At 39.0% G+C, this 18732-nt stretch overlaps 1 protein-coding gene across 2 annotated transcripts in view; it reads left to right on the forward strand.

The window, feature by feature from the left end:
* Window positions 1-18732, forward strand: part of RET (ret proto-oncogene) — a 130372-nt gene that overhangs the window by 80453 nt on the left and 31187 nt on the right. For both annotated transcript variants that reach the window (XM_048311757.1, XM_048311759.1), the window contains 3 exons: window positions 15113-15364; window positions 16977-17270; window positions 17743-17984. In XM_048311757.1, coding sequence (XP_048167714.1) covers window positions 15113-15364; window positions 16977-17270; window positions 17743-17984 — 788 coding nt within the window. The remainder of the gene's footprint in view (window positions 1-15112; window positions 15365-16976; window positions 17271-17742; window positions 17985-18732) is intronic.

An 18732-nucleotide genomic window follows, 5' to 3' on the forward strand; every position in this document is an offset into this window, starting at 1 on the left:
AAAGATTCGAGTTCAGAGTCTCTGTATTACTGTATCTGTATTACTACTTTCATTAGATTTTCACAGATGTGTATTAATTCTTATGAATGAGCATATGCTAGGACATAGTCTCGTTTGTGTGCAACCAATATGAAATTTAAGTGTTGATATGTAAATTGTTTAAATCAGAAGAGAAATATGAGCAGTATTAATCTTGTTCTTGCTTTGTTTCTATATTTGAAACATTGGACTGTGTAATGAAGATATGCTGAATGTTAGCTAACAGCTTCATTTATGAGCTTTCTAGGGTAAATGAATTGTTTTAGAAAACAGGGTATTCTGCATACTTAAGAAGAGACAGATTTAATCTAAATTGCTCCAGAAAAAACCCATGATTACTAGTTAAAGAAGCAATTTGAATTTTTTTTCAAGATTATAATTAAGGTCTAGGCAATGCAGTTTTTATTAGCATATATATTTATTGTGTATTTTATGTATATATGTTTGCCTTTATAAATATCAAATCCATAGAAACTTTTTAATGCAGCTACTTCTAATCTCTTATTACTGTGCTAAATCCTTGGCAGATGGCTCTCATTTTGTAAAAGGAAACATTTCTAGGAAGGTCATCTTTCACTTGCGTACAACTTAATTTTCTTGAATGAAAGGTGAAATGCATGAAGTAGTATTGTGACTGTAAATGTCTCTGTGTGATCAAAATGTCTTTTGGCTAGCGTGCCTTTGAGCTTGGCATAAAAAAGGTTATCTTGAGTAATAGGACAAGTGGCTTTAGGTGGTGTTGCTTGAGTAGGAGTGTTGGATGAGATGATCACCAGAGGTCCCTGCCAACCTGAAGCATTCTGTGATATGTTGTTTTAAAAAAAATCTAGAGCACAAGACCACTGTTTCTGATCAAATACCATCTGTTTGTGCCTTCTCAATTTTCCTTTAGAAGTGGAAAAGATACTGGTAACTTTATATGCTTGAGAGGTGGCCAGGTTGTCTCAAAAATGAACCAACCTCGCATGACTAGGGTAGTGCTGAGAAAGTGGAAATGCTGTCTGCAGGTGAGCTAATTTACAATGGATCCAAGACATACGGCCGTGGAGGTTGCCCAGTCCATTCTGGACTTTAGCCTTACAACCACAAAGGCCTGATGTATAACTCTACTCTCTGTCTCCTGCTCCAGAAGAGAGTTATATTTTGCTCGTACAGCTGTATAAGTTGATTTGCTCTGCCTTTTTTCAGAGAAAAGTGGATTAAACCCATAATGAATAAATCTAATTTTAAAATTACATTGTTGATCTTCACTGCAGCAACATGTGAGATCCTTTCTGAGGTTTGCCAATCAAATGTGCAAAGACAAAACAAAATATCTGCAGCCAGGCATTCCCATTTGCAATCACAGCAATGTGATCTTTGTAAAAAGTTGTATTTCAGCAAAAATTGGGTCAGCCAGAAAGCTTTGAGTAGGTCCCAAAGTCCTTATGGCATATGATAAAAAATAGTGGGTTTAATGATATATAGACTGACTGACTCCACGGGGCTTTTTGGTGAAGTAGCATTCATTCAAATGGATGGGGATCGGATCATTGAAAAATTACAGTTGATGTGCTACATTAATTTTGGTTTAAAAGGGAATATTGTCCTACCTTAAAAACAAAATATTGCTGAATTAAAGGTACAGAAAACTACATTAAACTCTTGGAATAGTGCTGATTGTACAAATACTATTTTGAACCGAAATTCTGGACAAAGAAGTTTAAAACAACATATACCGTTACACAGGGAATTGTAGCTGAAACTTTAAAATATGTTTTCCTTAGCATAAGTTCTTTAAATGTAGCACTTTCTCATTCTTTTTGACTAAACATTTTTATGCAATAGTCCCCAAGCATGCATCTTTCTCTTCTTAGGTGTAACCCGTACTCTCACACATTTATGTCACTGTGGATATGCTAAAATTTGTCTTCTTATCCTGTCTGCAAGTATTTGCAAAATGTTGTCTGTAGTCTCAAAGCTGCTGAAGTCTTACAGGGTTCTTGACCTCAGCAAGTTTGGATGAGGCAATGATTGTATTAAAAATAAGTATTTTTGTGAGATGTGCCTGCACTTGTCAGTTATTCTGAGTCTGTAGCCTGGTGTAGGCTCAGCACTACTTAGGCAGTAGCATGAACTACGGTTCATGTGCTCTTAATCTGTGCTTTCTGAGGAGTGCTGCACGTCCAGGCGCTCCTTTGTGAGCATGGGCAGGTTTGGAGGTTTAGCACAGTGGTGCCAACTGTGGTATCATAGAACTTGTAGGGTTGGAAGGGACCTTTGGACATCATCCAGTCCCACCCTGCTGCCAAGACAGGGTCACCTGGACCAGGTGACACAGGGTCATGTCCAGGTGGGTTTTGAATGTCTCCAGAGAGGGAGACTCCATGACCTCCCTGGGTAGCTGTTCCAGTGCTCCGCCACCCGCAACGGAAAGAAGCTCTTCCTCATGTTGAAGTGAAACTTCCAGCCAATTCACCTGTGTCTCCTGCCCAGCTCTTCCCAAGTTGTTTTCAATCTAAGAGACAAGATGGCTGATAAAAAGTTCCTGGTCCTTAAAACTTGAAACATTTAAGGAAACTTTTGAGCCCGCTGTGCATCCTTAAGTGAGACATAGTTGTCAGTCTGTGGTTTTCTAGATTCTTATCTTTGAGAAGGACCAGTCAGATGGTGAGCTTGAACATTAGTCAGAAGTGTTGGCAAATAGTAGGTCCATTTCTCTGATTCTTGCCCTTATATATTACTCCCCAAATTTCCATCCTCTGTTCAACAGTAACTGTAATCCATGTAACCCAGCATCTGATGCCTGCTGGTTGTTTTCCATCTTTCTGAAGCACTCAGTTCTATATGCAAGTATGTAAGCTCATGCAGAAGGCCACACAGTGGTCAGTGCTTTCAGTGCTCTTGATATTTTATTTTTTGTATAGCATTAAAATGTTGTATGTGTGATGCCATCCCTAAATATATAGCCTTTGTCTAAATTGTTTCCCACTATTGTCTTGTCTCTGAGTGGGCTATTGGATTACTGGAACTGATAATGTTGAAGTACTTGGAGACAGATCTATGCAGAGAACCTCCCAAGCAAGGCTCAAAGTGGCATGGGGGGGGGGGGGCAGGCTCCACTGGAAGTCCGTTTGTAACAGAAACAAAGTTGGAGTTTTCCATTTTGTTTGTTTCGGTTTGTTTTTTGATTCTACATTGTGTTCCAAATGCACAAGCAATTGGGTTAGCTAGCTGAGCAAAGTCTTCTCCAGTGCATGGAAAAATATGGGAGGTCAAGCCCTTTCTAATAACATTACAAAAACTAGGGAATAGTCACTGGAAATGGCATTGCCTTCGAAATGATTCATGCAAGCCGAAAGCCAGAATCTTCTCTCTTTCCTTGAAATCAGAGTTTATTAAATTGGTAATTGCTTTAAGTTGGAGAAATATGGAAAGAAATGACATTTATTTTCCTTCCAACTGCTTTCATCTCTGCCAGCCGGTGTGTGGGAACTCCCAGTGAGGGGCAGCAGAACTTGTCAATGTTCATTCCAGAGCAGAGCAATTGAAAAGCCACAAAATACTTTTAAGCAGCTCTGCCCTCACTTTTCTCACACTGAAGTCTCGTTAGCAAAGTGAGCAGTTGCCCAGTGGATTTTACTGTCCTCAGAAAAATATTAGCTCATCAGCAAAAGAAATGTGCGCCAAAAAAGTAAAAACAGACACCTGTGGTTGGGTAATGCTCTGGGAAGTAGCTTTAATGCTTATCAGGGGACCTCTGTGACCTGAAGATTGATTTATACCCTGGACCTTTTATTCTGTAGCCTGAAAATATTAAAAAAATTTCCTAGGTATCTGGCTTGGTCATGATGTGCATTTTGCATCGTGCACGTGGTGGTAGAGTCTAGAATCAATGTGGATCCATGTTAAAACTGAAACTGAGTTTTTGAATATGAAGATATACACGGATAATGGTTTGTTATGGGCATTAATTATATATAGAGATCATGCTGTATTTCCTCTTTCTCAGTTTTTCTAATTGCACCTGCAAGTTGGAACTTTAATCTGAAATTTCCTAAGCCAGTGTTTTTTAATCCCAGTGCAGCATGAGAATCCCAGGAGTTTAGTCCAGCAGAGTGTTTTTTCCATTTCTTATTGTCACACTGACTTCACAAATTCTAGGAACATTTAGCTTCAGCCTTGAGTCCTGAACCTGTTGGAAGAGAGATGTATGAAAGGAAGAGTCCACCCTACTGCATGTTCTTGGTAGCTATGGCATAGAAAGAAATCTGTAAATTGTAAAGGTTTGTATGTTGTTGTCTCCTTCTGGAATGAAATGTAACAGGTGTCATTAATGATAAAATGTGAATAGACAAGTGTATGCTATAAACTTAAGCTTTGTTAAGTTTTTACACTAAAAAGCATCAAGCCAGGCAGCTTTTTATTCCTGATGCAAGGAGACTGTTTCAGGAGCAGCATTCACAGAAAAGTCAGTGCACTTGAGTCACGTACCATGACTGTAAAACCCAGCTTGGCTTGTTGATGACAAATGTTTGTGGTGTGTGTGGGGAGGTGTTTAGGGCACAGATAAAGAAAGGCACTTCTAACACAGTCACCGAAGCTGCAGTTTTTAATTTACATTTCTGTGGTATTCAGTTGAAATCTGAACTTGTGTTTTCATTATATGTTCCAGTCTTCTAGCCTGTGAATATTGCTGCCTTGATCAGGAAAGAGGGGAAGCAGAGGAAATGAGGTTTTTTACTGACACTTAAATTTAAAACATGAGCTCTTGATGAAATAGTGCAACAAGCACCTTTGCAGAGGAGTTGAAAAATCAATATGCCTTGATAAAATGTGCATGGAGATACTGTGCTGGAACAAAACCTGATTGCTTCTTTGTGACGGGAGATGCTACTGGAGGTGTTTTCAGCTCATAAACAGAGCACAAAGCATCAGTTTCACCATCTGAGAAAAACATAAATGTATAAACTTTGTGTTTCAATATTCTTTTTGGGTCGGGCTGCCCAGGAGCTAATCGCTGAAGGATGACAGCACTTCCTTTGACTCTGGGTCTGTCACTTGCAGTTTGTTTATACATCAAAAACGTGTTATCAGAATGACTGCTCTGGTAGTCTGAGTTCAAAATAAATGTCAGCATCAAGGACTATCTGTGTGCATCAGTGCAAGCCAGGACTCGGTGCAGACCTCGATGTAGAAGAAGTAGCTAATAATTAATGACAGTAAGTGATCAGAAGTTACCCAGAGAGAAACTGCAGCATAGCAGCATTAGAGAAGTCTTTATCAAAAGTGTCTGTATGAGAGATACAAAGAATTGTTTCTCTTCTGTTGGCAGTGGAGGGTATAAACATGTTTTAGCTGTTACAATAAAAATGTTTGTAAAGTAAAAAAGGCGTTGAAATAGTTACGAAATATATTAAGAAAATTCAGTCTTTAATAATCAGAGGAGGATTGTTTTGTGCGTGCGCTTGCTTGGCAGTCTGTGGTGATTTGGCATGCCCTCTAGCAAGGGACTGGGCTGGAACCCAGAAGTTCACTTAAAGGAAAATAAAGCTCTTTAATAATCCTGTAAAGATCCCTGCTCTTCCAGATTTTACCCCTGCTTTTACTTTTGTTTCCTTTAGACTTCTCTAGTTCACTTCTATAGCTTGTCAAGGATACGAGGTAGTTTGTGACTGTCTCAAAGCCAGTGGAGAAGAGCTGTCTGGAACAGGCAGCAGTGCCCAGCACATATCATTAGTGGTCTGTCGGCCCCTTTCCAAGCCTTGTCAATACAATTTCTGCCCTTTTGCTGACAACATTTATGCTTTAAGACAACAGCATAACAAGTAGCTACTGTGCGGTAATGACTGAAAGTCCCCAAAGGAAAAGTTCTGTTTTATAAACAGGGATGTTCACAGTTGGGATAGTGGGGGTTCTTGTCTTTTTTTTTTTTCATGATGGCAGGTGTAATATAGATTTTTTAAAACTATTTTAGAAGCAGTGTGCCTTGTAAAAGCACTTAGGAAAATGTCTTCTCTTCCAGGGTGTCTTACGGAATTCGAGATTCAAGTGCAGGTGTGTCTTAATAGTATTTTAGCTCTTATATACATATGTATTAGAATGAGATAATAAAAATTAAAACAACAATACAATAAAGAACTTATGTTCTTAATTTCACTTCGTAGATGGCCTAAAATACAGTAATCTTAACCAAAAATATAGTGATTGATTAAACCAAAATGCTCTGTTAATTCAAGACAAAACTTTAAATAAATCGATAAACAAATAAGCTCACAGTTGCAGTGAGATTTCACTTCCTGGACTGAAAAATTGAACTGCAGGCTCATAGCTCCCTTGAGTGTTTGAAAAGAGAATAGCAGCTCTTAATAACAGAGCACTTTGCTGTGAGGGGTGGATGTTCATGTCATTACCATTTTTCTGGCAACTTTTCAACCACCAGCAGCAAAAGTTTTCATTGATTGCCTCCTGCTGTAAGGCAGTAATTACATTGCTCAATCTCTCTCTTTCATGAGCTGCAGGAATTGGAAAAAATAAGGGAAGCTAGAGATATTAGATATGGATAAAACACAATTCAGGCTGAGCTATTTCCTATATGTTACTGCATGAGGTCTAGCAGGCTAATTTTTACACATCTGCACTTAACACAGAAGATAGGTTTTCCAGTGCAACAGTGGAGAACCCAAAGTAAAAATTTGATCCAGATGCTATAGAGTCATCCACTCCTTAGAAAATGAGATGGTATTGCATGCAACTTTTCTCTGAAAACCAGATTCCTCTTGCCACGACACAGGTGGTGTCACTGGTATTGATCAAGAAGAATTAGCCATTGTGCAATTATCCCAAATTGGTGCTGTTACATTTGGTCACAGTTCTGTTAATTGTTGCAGTCCAGTGATGCTGAGGGGGAAAAGAAGCTGTTTGTGAGAAATATTGGTACTTATTTCACCTGAGCGTGTTTTCACTCCGAAGATGGCTTAGGCAGAGGAAATGGATGGAGGTGTTTGTGCACCGCACTGAGCTGTCAGAAGGTGATCCCTTATGTCTGACTTCATCTATTTATAATTGACAGGAAGACTTGCGTTCATTTTGGTGCTACAGAATCAAGTGCAGCTGGAGGAAGAGAAATGGGGAAATTTGAGCTTAAGCAGTAATGGAATGCAGGAGTTTGTGCATATACAAATCTTTGTCATAAATCAACAGTTAATTGGTTTTCATTCATTTTCATGACTTGGGATTGTGAAAATGTAGTACTCTATATTTATTAAGGAATCAGCACAGTGATCCAGATCTGTATCTTAATGTAGGAAATGTATTGTGATGCTGATATCCTTTTAACTAAGATTATTAATTTAAGCTTATTTGTCTTTGCCTTTAAGGATCCTTTCATCTTATCAAGTATGCTGAACAATTTCTGCAGATAAGTGTCCTGTGATTTATTTTTATGTTTTTATGAAACAAATATATTTGGTTGTCAGTACTTTGTTCTGCAAATTGCTGCTATAATGTTTACCTTCTGTATGAGCTCAGCACTGTTAGACTAAATATATCGGAAAGCTAATTAAAGTATAACAAGCATTTGGAGCACTTGTATGTCACTCCATGATTAATTGAGGATTTGATACAAGTAGTGTGTCAGTTTTACCACAGAGCAGTGAGACACGTCACTGGTCTTCTCTAGCTTCTCGTTATCACAGTCTTTGTGTACACTTCATACATAAACACGTTCTAGAAGGCACGTGAGATCCTACACAGAGTAAATAAGCATTTATTAATATAATTTGTGCTGCAATACAGTAGAGAGTTTCCTTGTCTTACATTTCAGCTCTGTAGTCCTACAGAGCAAAAGTACATCCAGGTATTCTCAAACAATTAAGCCATACTTTAAAGAACAAGTATTTAATACAAATAAGGGGAAGTGGCAAAATCAGGATCTGAAGAATTTTCAGAAACCCCTCCAATCTCTCACAGAAGCTTTCCACACATATTAATTTCTACAAGGGACAGTTTAAGTTCTACTAACACTGGTATTTAGAACAGTGAAGTATCAAAAACTTGTCTTTTGGTAAAGTAATAAAAAACCCTGAAACAAATAAAACAAACAACAAATCATAAGAATGCAAGAGGAAGGAAACTTCTAGCCTTTGTGGCACTTAAAGAGCAGTTTTCTGAAACTTACCTAGAGGTGCAGGCTCTGGAAGGAAAGTGTAGGCACAGATTTGACCTTGATCTGAATTTACAAGTGAAGCTTCATTAGAGGTGATGTCCTCTGGTAGATCCTGAGCTGCACAGATTTTCCAGTCTTGAATTGAGACAAAAATGACAATCTTGGCAGTTCTCACAAATCGAAATTTGCTTATTTTTTATAAATCTAGGGTCTTTCATCTGGACATTTTTTAAATTTATGTTCAATATGCCTGATATAGAAACAAACTTTCTTTTTGTCAGATCCATCCCTTTGCTTTACCATGTCTGTCTTATTTTCCTGTACCTGAAAATCTTTGTCATTTTGCTGACTAGTGGAATATTTAATATTATATCTAATTATATATTTCTATTTTGTCTAATTATATGTTACATAATACTATATTTAATATAATATCTAATATAGTATTTTCTTTCTACTTAATTTCTATATTTTCAGTCTAAAATTCAGGGTTGTTTTCAATATGAGCATGGGAATCTGGTGAGGAAAATCACAAGAGAGACAATTAACTTAAAGCAGAGCAGTGTAACAGGTCTGGAGTATATTCTAGCTAAGGACTGTTTCTGCTTACCGTCACTTCGTAAGGACCTGCTCTCCCTGGAGGTATCGTGTTCTGTAAAACACATGTATTTCACTGATACCTCTGGTACTGAAATTTATTCTGTTGCTCTCCAAAAATTGTGCTACATGTAAATGTACTCGACGCGTGACATTTAGCAATTATCCAGCTCCATAAGTTTGAGTGTACTGTAAAGAAATTCTGGCATAAATCTCTACAATGATCTATACCCAATCCACTCTAACCTGGGGTCCAGCAGACAAGCTTTGGGGATAAAAAGGAAAAAAGGAAAAAATAAATTTTCACTTTAATACAGTTTCTTATGTTCTGGTGTTCATATCACATGTGTTACAATTTCTGTAGTGATCAGCTTAAAAATGACACATCTAAAAGTAAATAATGTCATGCTGCTGAGCTGCATTAATGGCTTGCCAGTCAGTTGGGAGAATGCCACTTGTTCTCTTTATCACTGCTGTAGTGACTCTCAAACCCATCAGGAGTTACACCCAGGCAGGAACACTGCAGCACCAGCTCGCTGAGCTGGTGGTGGAATTTCATTGGACTTCTCAATATAAAAACAGGAGAGGTTTTTATGACTTGCAGTTGTGCAAGAAGCAGCCTGCCCTGCATGGTGGTTGGGAGGCTGGCTCACCCTGGTGCCTGGCTGTGTGGGCATTTAAGGCAGCTCAGTGGCCCTAGGGTCCCTGTGCCACCACTGCTGTGTCTCCAGCTCAGGCACAGGCTGGCTCGTGCCTGACCACCTGCTCAGCTGATGATTGAATCCAGAGTGGTGTTTCTAGCTCTGCTGCTCCATACTAGTTTTCTGTCAACTGACAATGTTTTTCCTAGATTATGGGCTTTTTGGTTTATGAGGGCAAGTTTATTTCGTAATTGTGTAGAGACTAGAAGGGAATTAAGTGGGCAAGTCCTTTAATTTAAAATATAAAAGTGTATTACTGGCCTTGTTCTCTGATGAATCTAACATTAGGTATATTAATACTAGTAATGGAACATAATGGCTACTTGTCAGAAGTAAAGATAATTATTTCAGGAACACAAAACTAACCTTGACAGAAATTGCCTGTTGAAATCTGATGCTGTGCAACAAATGGAGGATTATTAACAACAGACTCCCATGTTCATCAGTCTTATCATTAAATCCTGTATGTTACACTGACAGGGCTATCATTGCATTAAAAGCATCTCCCTTTTCTTGGAGATGTTTGTCAATTCTGGATTAAGGATTTTGATTGCGTGGGGCTGTTCCATTCTTAATATATTGTTGTGTTGTCCTCCAAAATGCTGAGAAGCTCTGAGTAAATTTTGCCAGATGTGGGTTATATAGGTGTATATTATTTGCTGGATGAAAAACAACCATCATTTCCATTTTGCTGATTTTTTTTTTCCTTACGTCTTTTTGAAAACACAATCTGGTCCTACTGTTTATAAGTGCATGTTCATCCAGCAGGCTCCTTGAGATCTGTGAAGATTTTTGTTTACTAGACAAAAGTGTAACTTACAACATGAACTAATGAAAAGAAGCTGGAAGGTAACAGACACTCAGGCTCGAGAGAGAGTTTTCAATTACATGAGTAATGGCACCCAAAATAATTTTAGAAAGTAATGTTACATTTCAGCCATTTGAATTTTTCAAGAATCAAGAGTGAACCTTTAGTTCGAATGCATACTGTAACTTAAACCATGCAGTGGTCATGTAAACTTTGAATTTTGACTGTGAGCTCAATAAGACATCTGCTGCTTAGCTTGAGGCAAATGGTTTGGCCAAGTGGAGAGCCCTGAATTTGAATAGTGCATTGCGTTCCCCATGTCTGTGGGTTTGGCTCTTAGGTTCTGGATCCTGGGTTCAAGAGCAAAGGAGCTGCTGCATTTTACTCACCAGCAGTTCATTGGCTGCTACCTGCACCAGCTTCTCTTCAGAAGAGGGTGCTGGGGATGGGTCTTTTACATCAGGGAAACAGGGTGCTCCTGACCAGTTGTCTCACTGGGTGCTGGTTGTCCTCTCTTGTCACCGTATCTGACATGTTTGAGACTCCACAGGTGATCCACCTAGACATGAGATGGTTTTCCAATTATGTAAGCATGTCCTTTCCCAGAGCAAATCTCGTGACTTGGATAATTCACTTCAAACCAGTTTGTTTGAAGTCTGTAGTTGTACCTTGAAAGATGGTTACAGACACTGTTTGGGAGAATGCCTTACAGTGAAGTCTTCCTCTATAGCTAATAAAAAAATTTCCTGCTCCTTCATTTTGTGACTAAAAAGTTAAACTGTGTTTTCTGTCATCGAGGTTGATATTGAGAACATAACGTTGCTATAGTCAGTTTAACAGTTTTCATTAAGAGCCATCCCCAAATGCTACTCATGAGTAGCATAGTGGCAAGCATAAAAAGCACAAAAAACGTGTAAAGTTCTGTACAGCAAATTGTGTACAGAAGAAATCAATTTGTACCAAAAAAAGGCATTATTTACCTAATCATTCATGACTGAGAAAAGCCATGTGAAAAATTGCCTTATTTCAAAGGGCAATCATGAAGGCTTCAAAGTACATATAATCTCATTTCTCTACCCTCATTTTACCTGCTTTCTCTCCCTGAACTGGAAAACTGCTGTCATAACTGTATCTATTTCCTGTAGGAGCTATTAGTTAGTAGCATTACATCCGCTTAAATGTGATCACTTTCCTCTTCTGTGTGTTACTGATATGCTATTATCCCATAATATTGCTCATCCATCAGAAGTTGCCATGTTTCCTGTGCTGATTGTAGTATGGAGAGCTGAAGCATCCTCTAAAACAATGCTCAGAGATGCCAGAACATGTTAACGGTTCTGTGATTGTGTGATGTTGCAGAGCACAACCTTCTTGTGGTGCATTTCAAGCTTGTAACGCAACATTTTTCTCTGTTTTTAATTCCTAAGCAAAATCACTTTAACCATCAGTCTTGAATGTAACCATCTCAATTCCTCTTTATTTAAATGGCAGATTCATTAAAAACTCCATCTGGCTTCCATAGGAAGCTTGCACAAGTCCTTGGAAATGGATTATTTTTTTTTTATTCAGGACACAAGGAACTGTGGCCAGGATTAGAACCTCTTCCTCCTGCAGCATACTTGCCAGATGGCAAGTTTATTGAAACTGGTTTTAACTCACTAGGGCTTAAAGGAATGAACACAGCTCTGAGAAGTGGGTGCTACACTTCTACTTCAAAGGTCTCCTTTAAAATTAGCCCCCAAAGATGTATATGGAGAGTGTGGCTGTGACCTGGACAGTCTGTTGCATATCTCTCATCTCTTTCGGTGCTTGAAATGGAGTCAGTGTGACACAAACCACTTCACAAAATCCCAGTAATTTCACAACATTGGGTGACTCTTGTTACATGGCTAAATCAAAGCTTTATATGTATATATTTTGTTTATTTTGCAGTGTTGTAAAGTCTCTTCACTTCAAATACTTGTTTTCTAAGTAAAATATGGAAGTTTGAGATACTTGCTGGTGTCACTTAAAGTTATCCTTGGGCATTGTCCTCAATATAGAACTCTGCTCTGTACTAAAAACTAACACTTTTGATGGACAGAATTTAGTTTAATCAGTTTTAGGTTTGAACCGGTAGAAAAAGATCATATGTTTATTTATATCTCTTACAGCAGCTTTTTCTAATTTCTTCAAGTGGCTTTTAAACTTGTAAAATACATTTCCAGCTAATTAATATGTAAATGCTAAATTATTTTATGAAGGAATCTTCCTCTCTTCAGAATACAAAGCATTGTTTTGCATTTCTGTTATTTCCAAAGAAACCAGATTTTTATAATACAAGATTTTTTCCCTTTCTTTCTGACAATGGAGAAGACTCCTCCTGTGAACTGATGCCAAAGAACTTCAGAGAGTCTGCAGCATCAACATTAACCTTTGCTTTCGAATGCAGAGCAGTTGGGCTGCTGAACTCTGCTGAGGTGTAGTTGTGTGCCAGGTTTGAGGCTCTGTCATAATTATTTCTGTGCTTGGTTACACATGACTGTACCTGCATGCAGTGTGAGCCCTCATTTGTAGAGCAAAGCATATAAAGATCAGCACACACTTGTTTAGCATAAGGAAGTAAATAATTGCAACTCAGAATGTTCCATTTTTTCTCCCTTTCCAACTCGTCATGTTGCACATTGGTTATATATACTCTACTTTCTGTACGCTCCTTCTGCTGGAGGTGATTTCAAATCTCTGCAGTGGGGCTGGTTCTTGTACTGTGTGATGTGAGCACACAGGACTGTTCACCACAGTCTTGGAAATAAGGAAATAACAGTTACTCCTCTATCCTGTAGCTAGTGTTGTGTAAGCCTCATTTGTATGCATTTGTGGGTTGGAAGTGATTTTTCAGTCTTGCACAGTGAATTCTCAGTGTTGAACTTTTTGTGAAGTTTTCATTGTTTTAAAATCAAGTTTTTACACTAAATAACTCAAGGGAGTCTATTTACTTGCACTGGGACTGGGCTTTCTACTTGGATATCACCTTATTCTTCTTATTATTGAACCCATTTGTTAGGAGTTCTAGAAGCACATATTCCCCAGGTTTTCCTGCACTTCAAAATAGATGGAGGGACTGAAAAAAAATACTTGAAATTTAATACAAATATTCAGGAATCTTACTTACAAAGAAGAAAGGGTGATAGCATCAGAATCAAAAGTAATAATTTTCTTCTGGACAGAGAATGTCAAGAGTTAATGCTTTTCTAAAACTCTCAAAAAGACTCTGGTTTGCTTCTCTTCGAATTAATTCCTTTGGAACTAATTCACCTACCATATTATTTTACCACTTTATTCATATATTGCGAAGTGTATGTAGAAAAAAATAATGGGCCTCTGCAAACCTGATGGATGTAATTGCATCCAGGGATATAGATGATGTCATGAATCACTGCAAGGTACCATGGTTTCTGTGGTGTTTCTAAATGAAATTAGAGCTCTCTTGTTTTTACAGTTTGTTTGCAGTTCACTCCATTCAGTAGAACAGTGTATGGATCCAATACTGGTACCAAATAACTATGTGCTATAGCCCGATGCTATTTTGAAGATGTTTTGGCCTTATATCCCTAATTTTACTGCTGCATTACCATCATTTCCAGTTGTATCTGGCTTGATTTAAGCCGAGAGAGCTTTGTATTAGTAACATATGGAAGTTGTTATTGTTTACGTTTGTTTAGCAGATGTGTGAGCTTTTTATATGCCTGAATCCATATCACTTGGATTAAATGATGCATAATTCTGCAGTATTCAAGTATTCTTTTGGATGAGAGCAAGTACTGACTGTCAGGTGCACGTGAAGTCCAAGAGTGAAAGTTCCAGTATTTTGGTCTGTGTGAGTGCAGTGAGGATCACTTTGTCCCCTCCTTGCTAATCCAGCATTCCACTCTGATCACATTTGCAAGAAGTGGAATTGGAAGGGAAGCACTGGAAACAGGTAGAGAGGCCGTTGCAGTGACCAGGTGAGGTGAGATCACCTGAAGAAACAGGCACCAAGGGGGGCAGTTGAGCCCTACTAAATGTAAATGTCTGCAGAGCCAGGATGAGAGATGATCGGGTCAGTCACAGTCATTGTACTGAAAAGAAATGTACATTTCCCTTCTCGCTCACTTCTCAGCTTTCCCGTCTGTCATATTTAAAATACTTAGAACACTTTCATATCAGTATTTTTTTTAAACAACTCTCATTTTCTGTACCAAGAGTATCATGCTAGACTGTTTAAAAAGCAGGGGTAGCGACAAAAGTACTCCTCTATAAGAAGGGGTTTATGTAATCTGAGGAAAAGCGTGCAAGCTATTGATAAATTTTTGGTTTTTCTCTCAACAGAGAGCGTGTTTAAAGGGTTTTAAAGTGTGTGATTTCATCAAAAGTTTTTTTTTTTTTCTTCTTTGAGTATTATCTGTGAGGTAATGAAATTACAACTGAGAGCACCACATAGGAACTTAAGTAAAATTTGGCAAGCAGAGCTTCCTTAAGTGTTCAGCATAAACTGGGCCTTGTGTACAGCAAAGCAATTTTGCTTTCAAAAAGCAGATGATATTGTAACTTGAACATAATCTATAGGCCATATTTTTGGTGGCTTGAAGTTTTTACTGCACTGAAGTCCTTGACTTCAGTGCAGTAAAACTGTGTTTATTTACACCAGATGGGGATCTGCCTTTTTCCACATCTCTTTTAATGCTTCTTTACTTCTTAGAGAATGATGCCTTTGGTTCTTTGGAAACACATCTCTTAAGAAAAAGCCAGTGCACAAACCACTTAACTGGGCCTACCTCTTCTCTCGCGTGCCTTTCTTTGCAGTGGCCTTGGGTCTCTACTTCCCCAGGAAAGAGTACTTGGAGAACGTCTACATTGACGAGCCAGCAGGAATGCCTCTCCTGCGCATCCATGCCTTGAAGGACTCACATGAGGAAGTGGCCCACTTCCATCTGTGCCAGAATCTCATAATTTCTCGGGCGAGATCACATGAAAATAATTGGTTTCAAATCAGAGAAAAAAAAGGACTTCTCTACCTCAGTAAAAGCCTGGATAGAGAAGACTTTAACATGCTGTGTAAGTATGAGAAGACCAGCTTTTCTTCTTGGGGTATCTGTTCTTAAAGCAAAGTATGTTCAGATGTTGAGGTTTCTCCATCAGAAGATGAGCATCAAATTTGGAAAAAAACACATCTGCCCTTTTAAAATGAGGAACCAGACCCAATGAAACCCACACCAGTATGCCAAAGCAGATGCTGACCTGGGAGAGATCCTGTTACTCACACTGGAAACTCCAGTAGGCTGGCAAAATTGCATTACTGGAAATATTTTTTTGCATTTCATAGCTGTATAGGCCACAGCTTTTCACTGAGATTTGCAGTTTGTTCATCTGCTGATGCAAGTGAGACCAATTCCATTGTGTTAACGGTGGGTGCTTAGTGTCCAGACAAATGCTGTGAGAGTGGTTCAAACTCTTACATAAATGGTCCTTGAATTCTGGTAACATGGATTTACAAAGTACATTTGCATGTACACCAAAGTACTCTTTGAAGAAATAGTTAATTGTACCTCCCTCTCTTGAAATTTGGCTTTGTTGGAGAAGCTTACTGTTGAACAACAAAAATTAACAACAAAAATTCATTATCTCAGGTTTTTTTCTCTTCTTTTATGCTCTAGCAGTAAATTGGTTTTGGTGATTTTGATCTATGAGGAAATTAGGGTATCATTAGCTGGTGGAGGAGGAAATGGGTGAGGAGTTAATGGCATACCACTGTGATCAGTTGCAGAAATTTTACTGTTACAGTGTCTGTAGTAACTGTCTTCAGTTTGTAAGAGCCGTAAATCAACACTACCTTCCGACTTACTGATGTTGAAATTTTCAACTTCAAGCACTTAATGCTTTATTTTTGAAGTGCTGAGTGTTTGATATTTCATCCATTTTTGGTACTTGGTGTTCATGTATATGAAATACTTGTGCTGAACAAAGGAGGAGTAGCTACTCAAAACTCAAGAGCCTTGTTTTGTTCATACAGATCAAAGTGACCTAGAACTTATTTTCGAGTTAGATCTATTACAGAGCTATTACTACCATCTGTAGTCAAACCAAGGGAATCAAAATGAGGCTTGAGGATGTATTAGTAGATGCCACAGGTTGGTTTTAACTTCTGTTTTATCTTTTGTCCACCTCTTGATGTTTCAAACCGATGAAGCAATCTGTTTTTTGAGCCTAAACAATTTGGTCCATATCCTCAACTGGAATAAACTGTTGGAATGCTGTGACTGAAATCATAGTAGATATGGGTTTGTCCTGAGTATCTGTTGCCATCTCATGCATTATTTTTCCTGTTTCCACCCTGCTCTGCTCTAGTGCCTTGAAAAAGCCATCCTATCAAAGAGCTGATTACTGCCAGTGATGTGTTCTATGTTAGTGTTTTACAGACAGAATGCTGGTATTGGTTTTGAGATTCTATAATGCAATACTGGTGCCAAGCCCTATAGTTTTTGGCTTATTTGGATTATTAAGGTTTAAGGTCTTCCCACCAGCATATGGCATGTTGAAGAGTTGTTTTGCCACATAATAGGATTAAACAGTCATTTATGGAATAATGGACTAGGGTAGAAAATGAGGAAAACAAATGGTGGCTTGTCTTCTGTAAAATATTTCTTACACTGATTTCTTCCCCCTGAAGCTGTAGGAAACTGGATGCCATTATCTAAGGTGATGCTGTATGTCTTCCTTTCATCCCACCCTTTCCAAGAGAAGGAATGCGACTCTGCTACGCGCACCACGGTTTTCCTCTCTTTGATCAATGCTACTGCACCAGCTTGCAGTTCTCTGACAGCAAGGCAGCTTTGCTTCACAGAAATGGATCTCTCCTTTCACATCAAGGAGAACAAGCCACCTGGCACATTTCATCAGCTCCAGTTACCCTCAGTTCATCATCTGTGTCAGAATCTCAGCATTTCCTACAAATTGCTAGCAGGTAAAACTGGATCTGAGCCGCTCACATCCTAGCACCAGATGCAAACAGCTGCACTGTTAAAGATCTCTTTTGTAGTAGATCCTCTAGATTTGATTCTGTAAAGGAAGTTCCTTTGCAAACCTAAACTGAGCCAGAAGATTTTGCCTTTGAGATACACGGAGGAAATGGGAAAGAGAACTACCCCCTTCCCTTAAAAAAAGATCCGTTTTAGAATTTTGTATCTGCTAAAAGTAGACTGAGAATATCCTGAGCTTTAAATCATGCTGCTTCTAAACTGTAGAATCTTCCCATATATTCCATGTTTTCTCCCTACCCTAATATAACCACACAAGTTCCCTGTGTTTCACTTCTGTCTTTTATTGTGCAGTCATGATGTCCAAATGGATTTACTGGACTGCAAAAGAGTATTAAAGCCATCAGAGCCCTATGCTGGGAAGTGATTGTCCCTGTGTATGTTGTGGCTGTTTTGCAGCTGAAGGTGTTCCCTTTCGGTACAACGAGACCACCACCGGCGTGCAGGTGACACAGCGCCTGGATCGGGAGGAGAGAGAGAGATACGAGCTCATTGCCAAGTGCACCGTCAGGGAGGGATTCAGGGAAATGCAGGTTGAGGTGCCCTTCCTGGTCAATGTGTTAGATGAAGATGACTCTCCTCCCTTCCTTCCCAATGGCACTGATACCGCAGATGCTGTCGTGGAGTTCAACAGGAAAGAGGTAATGTTTTCCTTTACCTAGTCTCTGAAGTAGGAGCACAGCAGTGGGAGGCACAACTCCTGGGAAGCATCGTGTTCTGCCTGAGTAATGGATCTTGGCAACGAGCCCATCACCACACCATGCTCTGCAGATCTGTGATTGTAAAATTCTTGTTTGTAGGATTCCTCTGCCCAAGTTATGTCTTACTCAGATCCCAAAGAAAGAGGAGTTCGAGTTAGTAATTAAAGAGTGTGAAGAAATTTGAGCAGTTTCCAAGGTCGGGATGGACAATAGCTGAATCTGTGGTCAGGATCGCTCCACGTCCCTCCGTACTGAGCTCTGCTCTGTTTTTTACAGGATTTCTCCCCCCAGGGGATTAAAATTGTGTTGTTAGAGCAAGTGTATATGTGTATCTGTCCCATACATGCAAATCTGTGTAATATATCAGAGCTATGTTCAGAACATTTATTAGGATGCTGTAGAAGTTGATTTCTACAGGCAAACATTGCACCTGTGAAGTTTCCAGGCTGTTAATGGCAAGCTCCAGGATTTTGTTTTAATGGTGTCCTCCCATTTTTCCCTTACCAAGCCAAGCTGATCTTTCAAGAGGTCTGAATCCCTGGGTGTGCACACATACGCCCCTTGCTTTGGTAGAATACACAGGTGGGCTCTTTGGCTCTTCCATGGGAGCAATGACCCTTTATATGTCTATGGTATAGAGAAGACGTTTTTGGGGGGGGCATAAATGATGTGTGTTTCATGAGAGAAC

This window comes from Corvus hawaiiensis, chromosome 8 (assembly GCF_020740725.1).
Source record: "Corvus hawaiiensis isolate bCorHaw1 chromosome 8, bCorHaw1.pri.cur, whole genome shotgun sequence".
NCBI classification, from domain to species: Eukaryota; Metazoa; Chordata; class Aves; order Passeriformes; family Corvidae; genus Corvus; species Corvus hawaiiensis.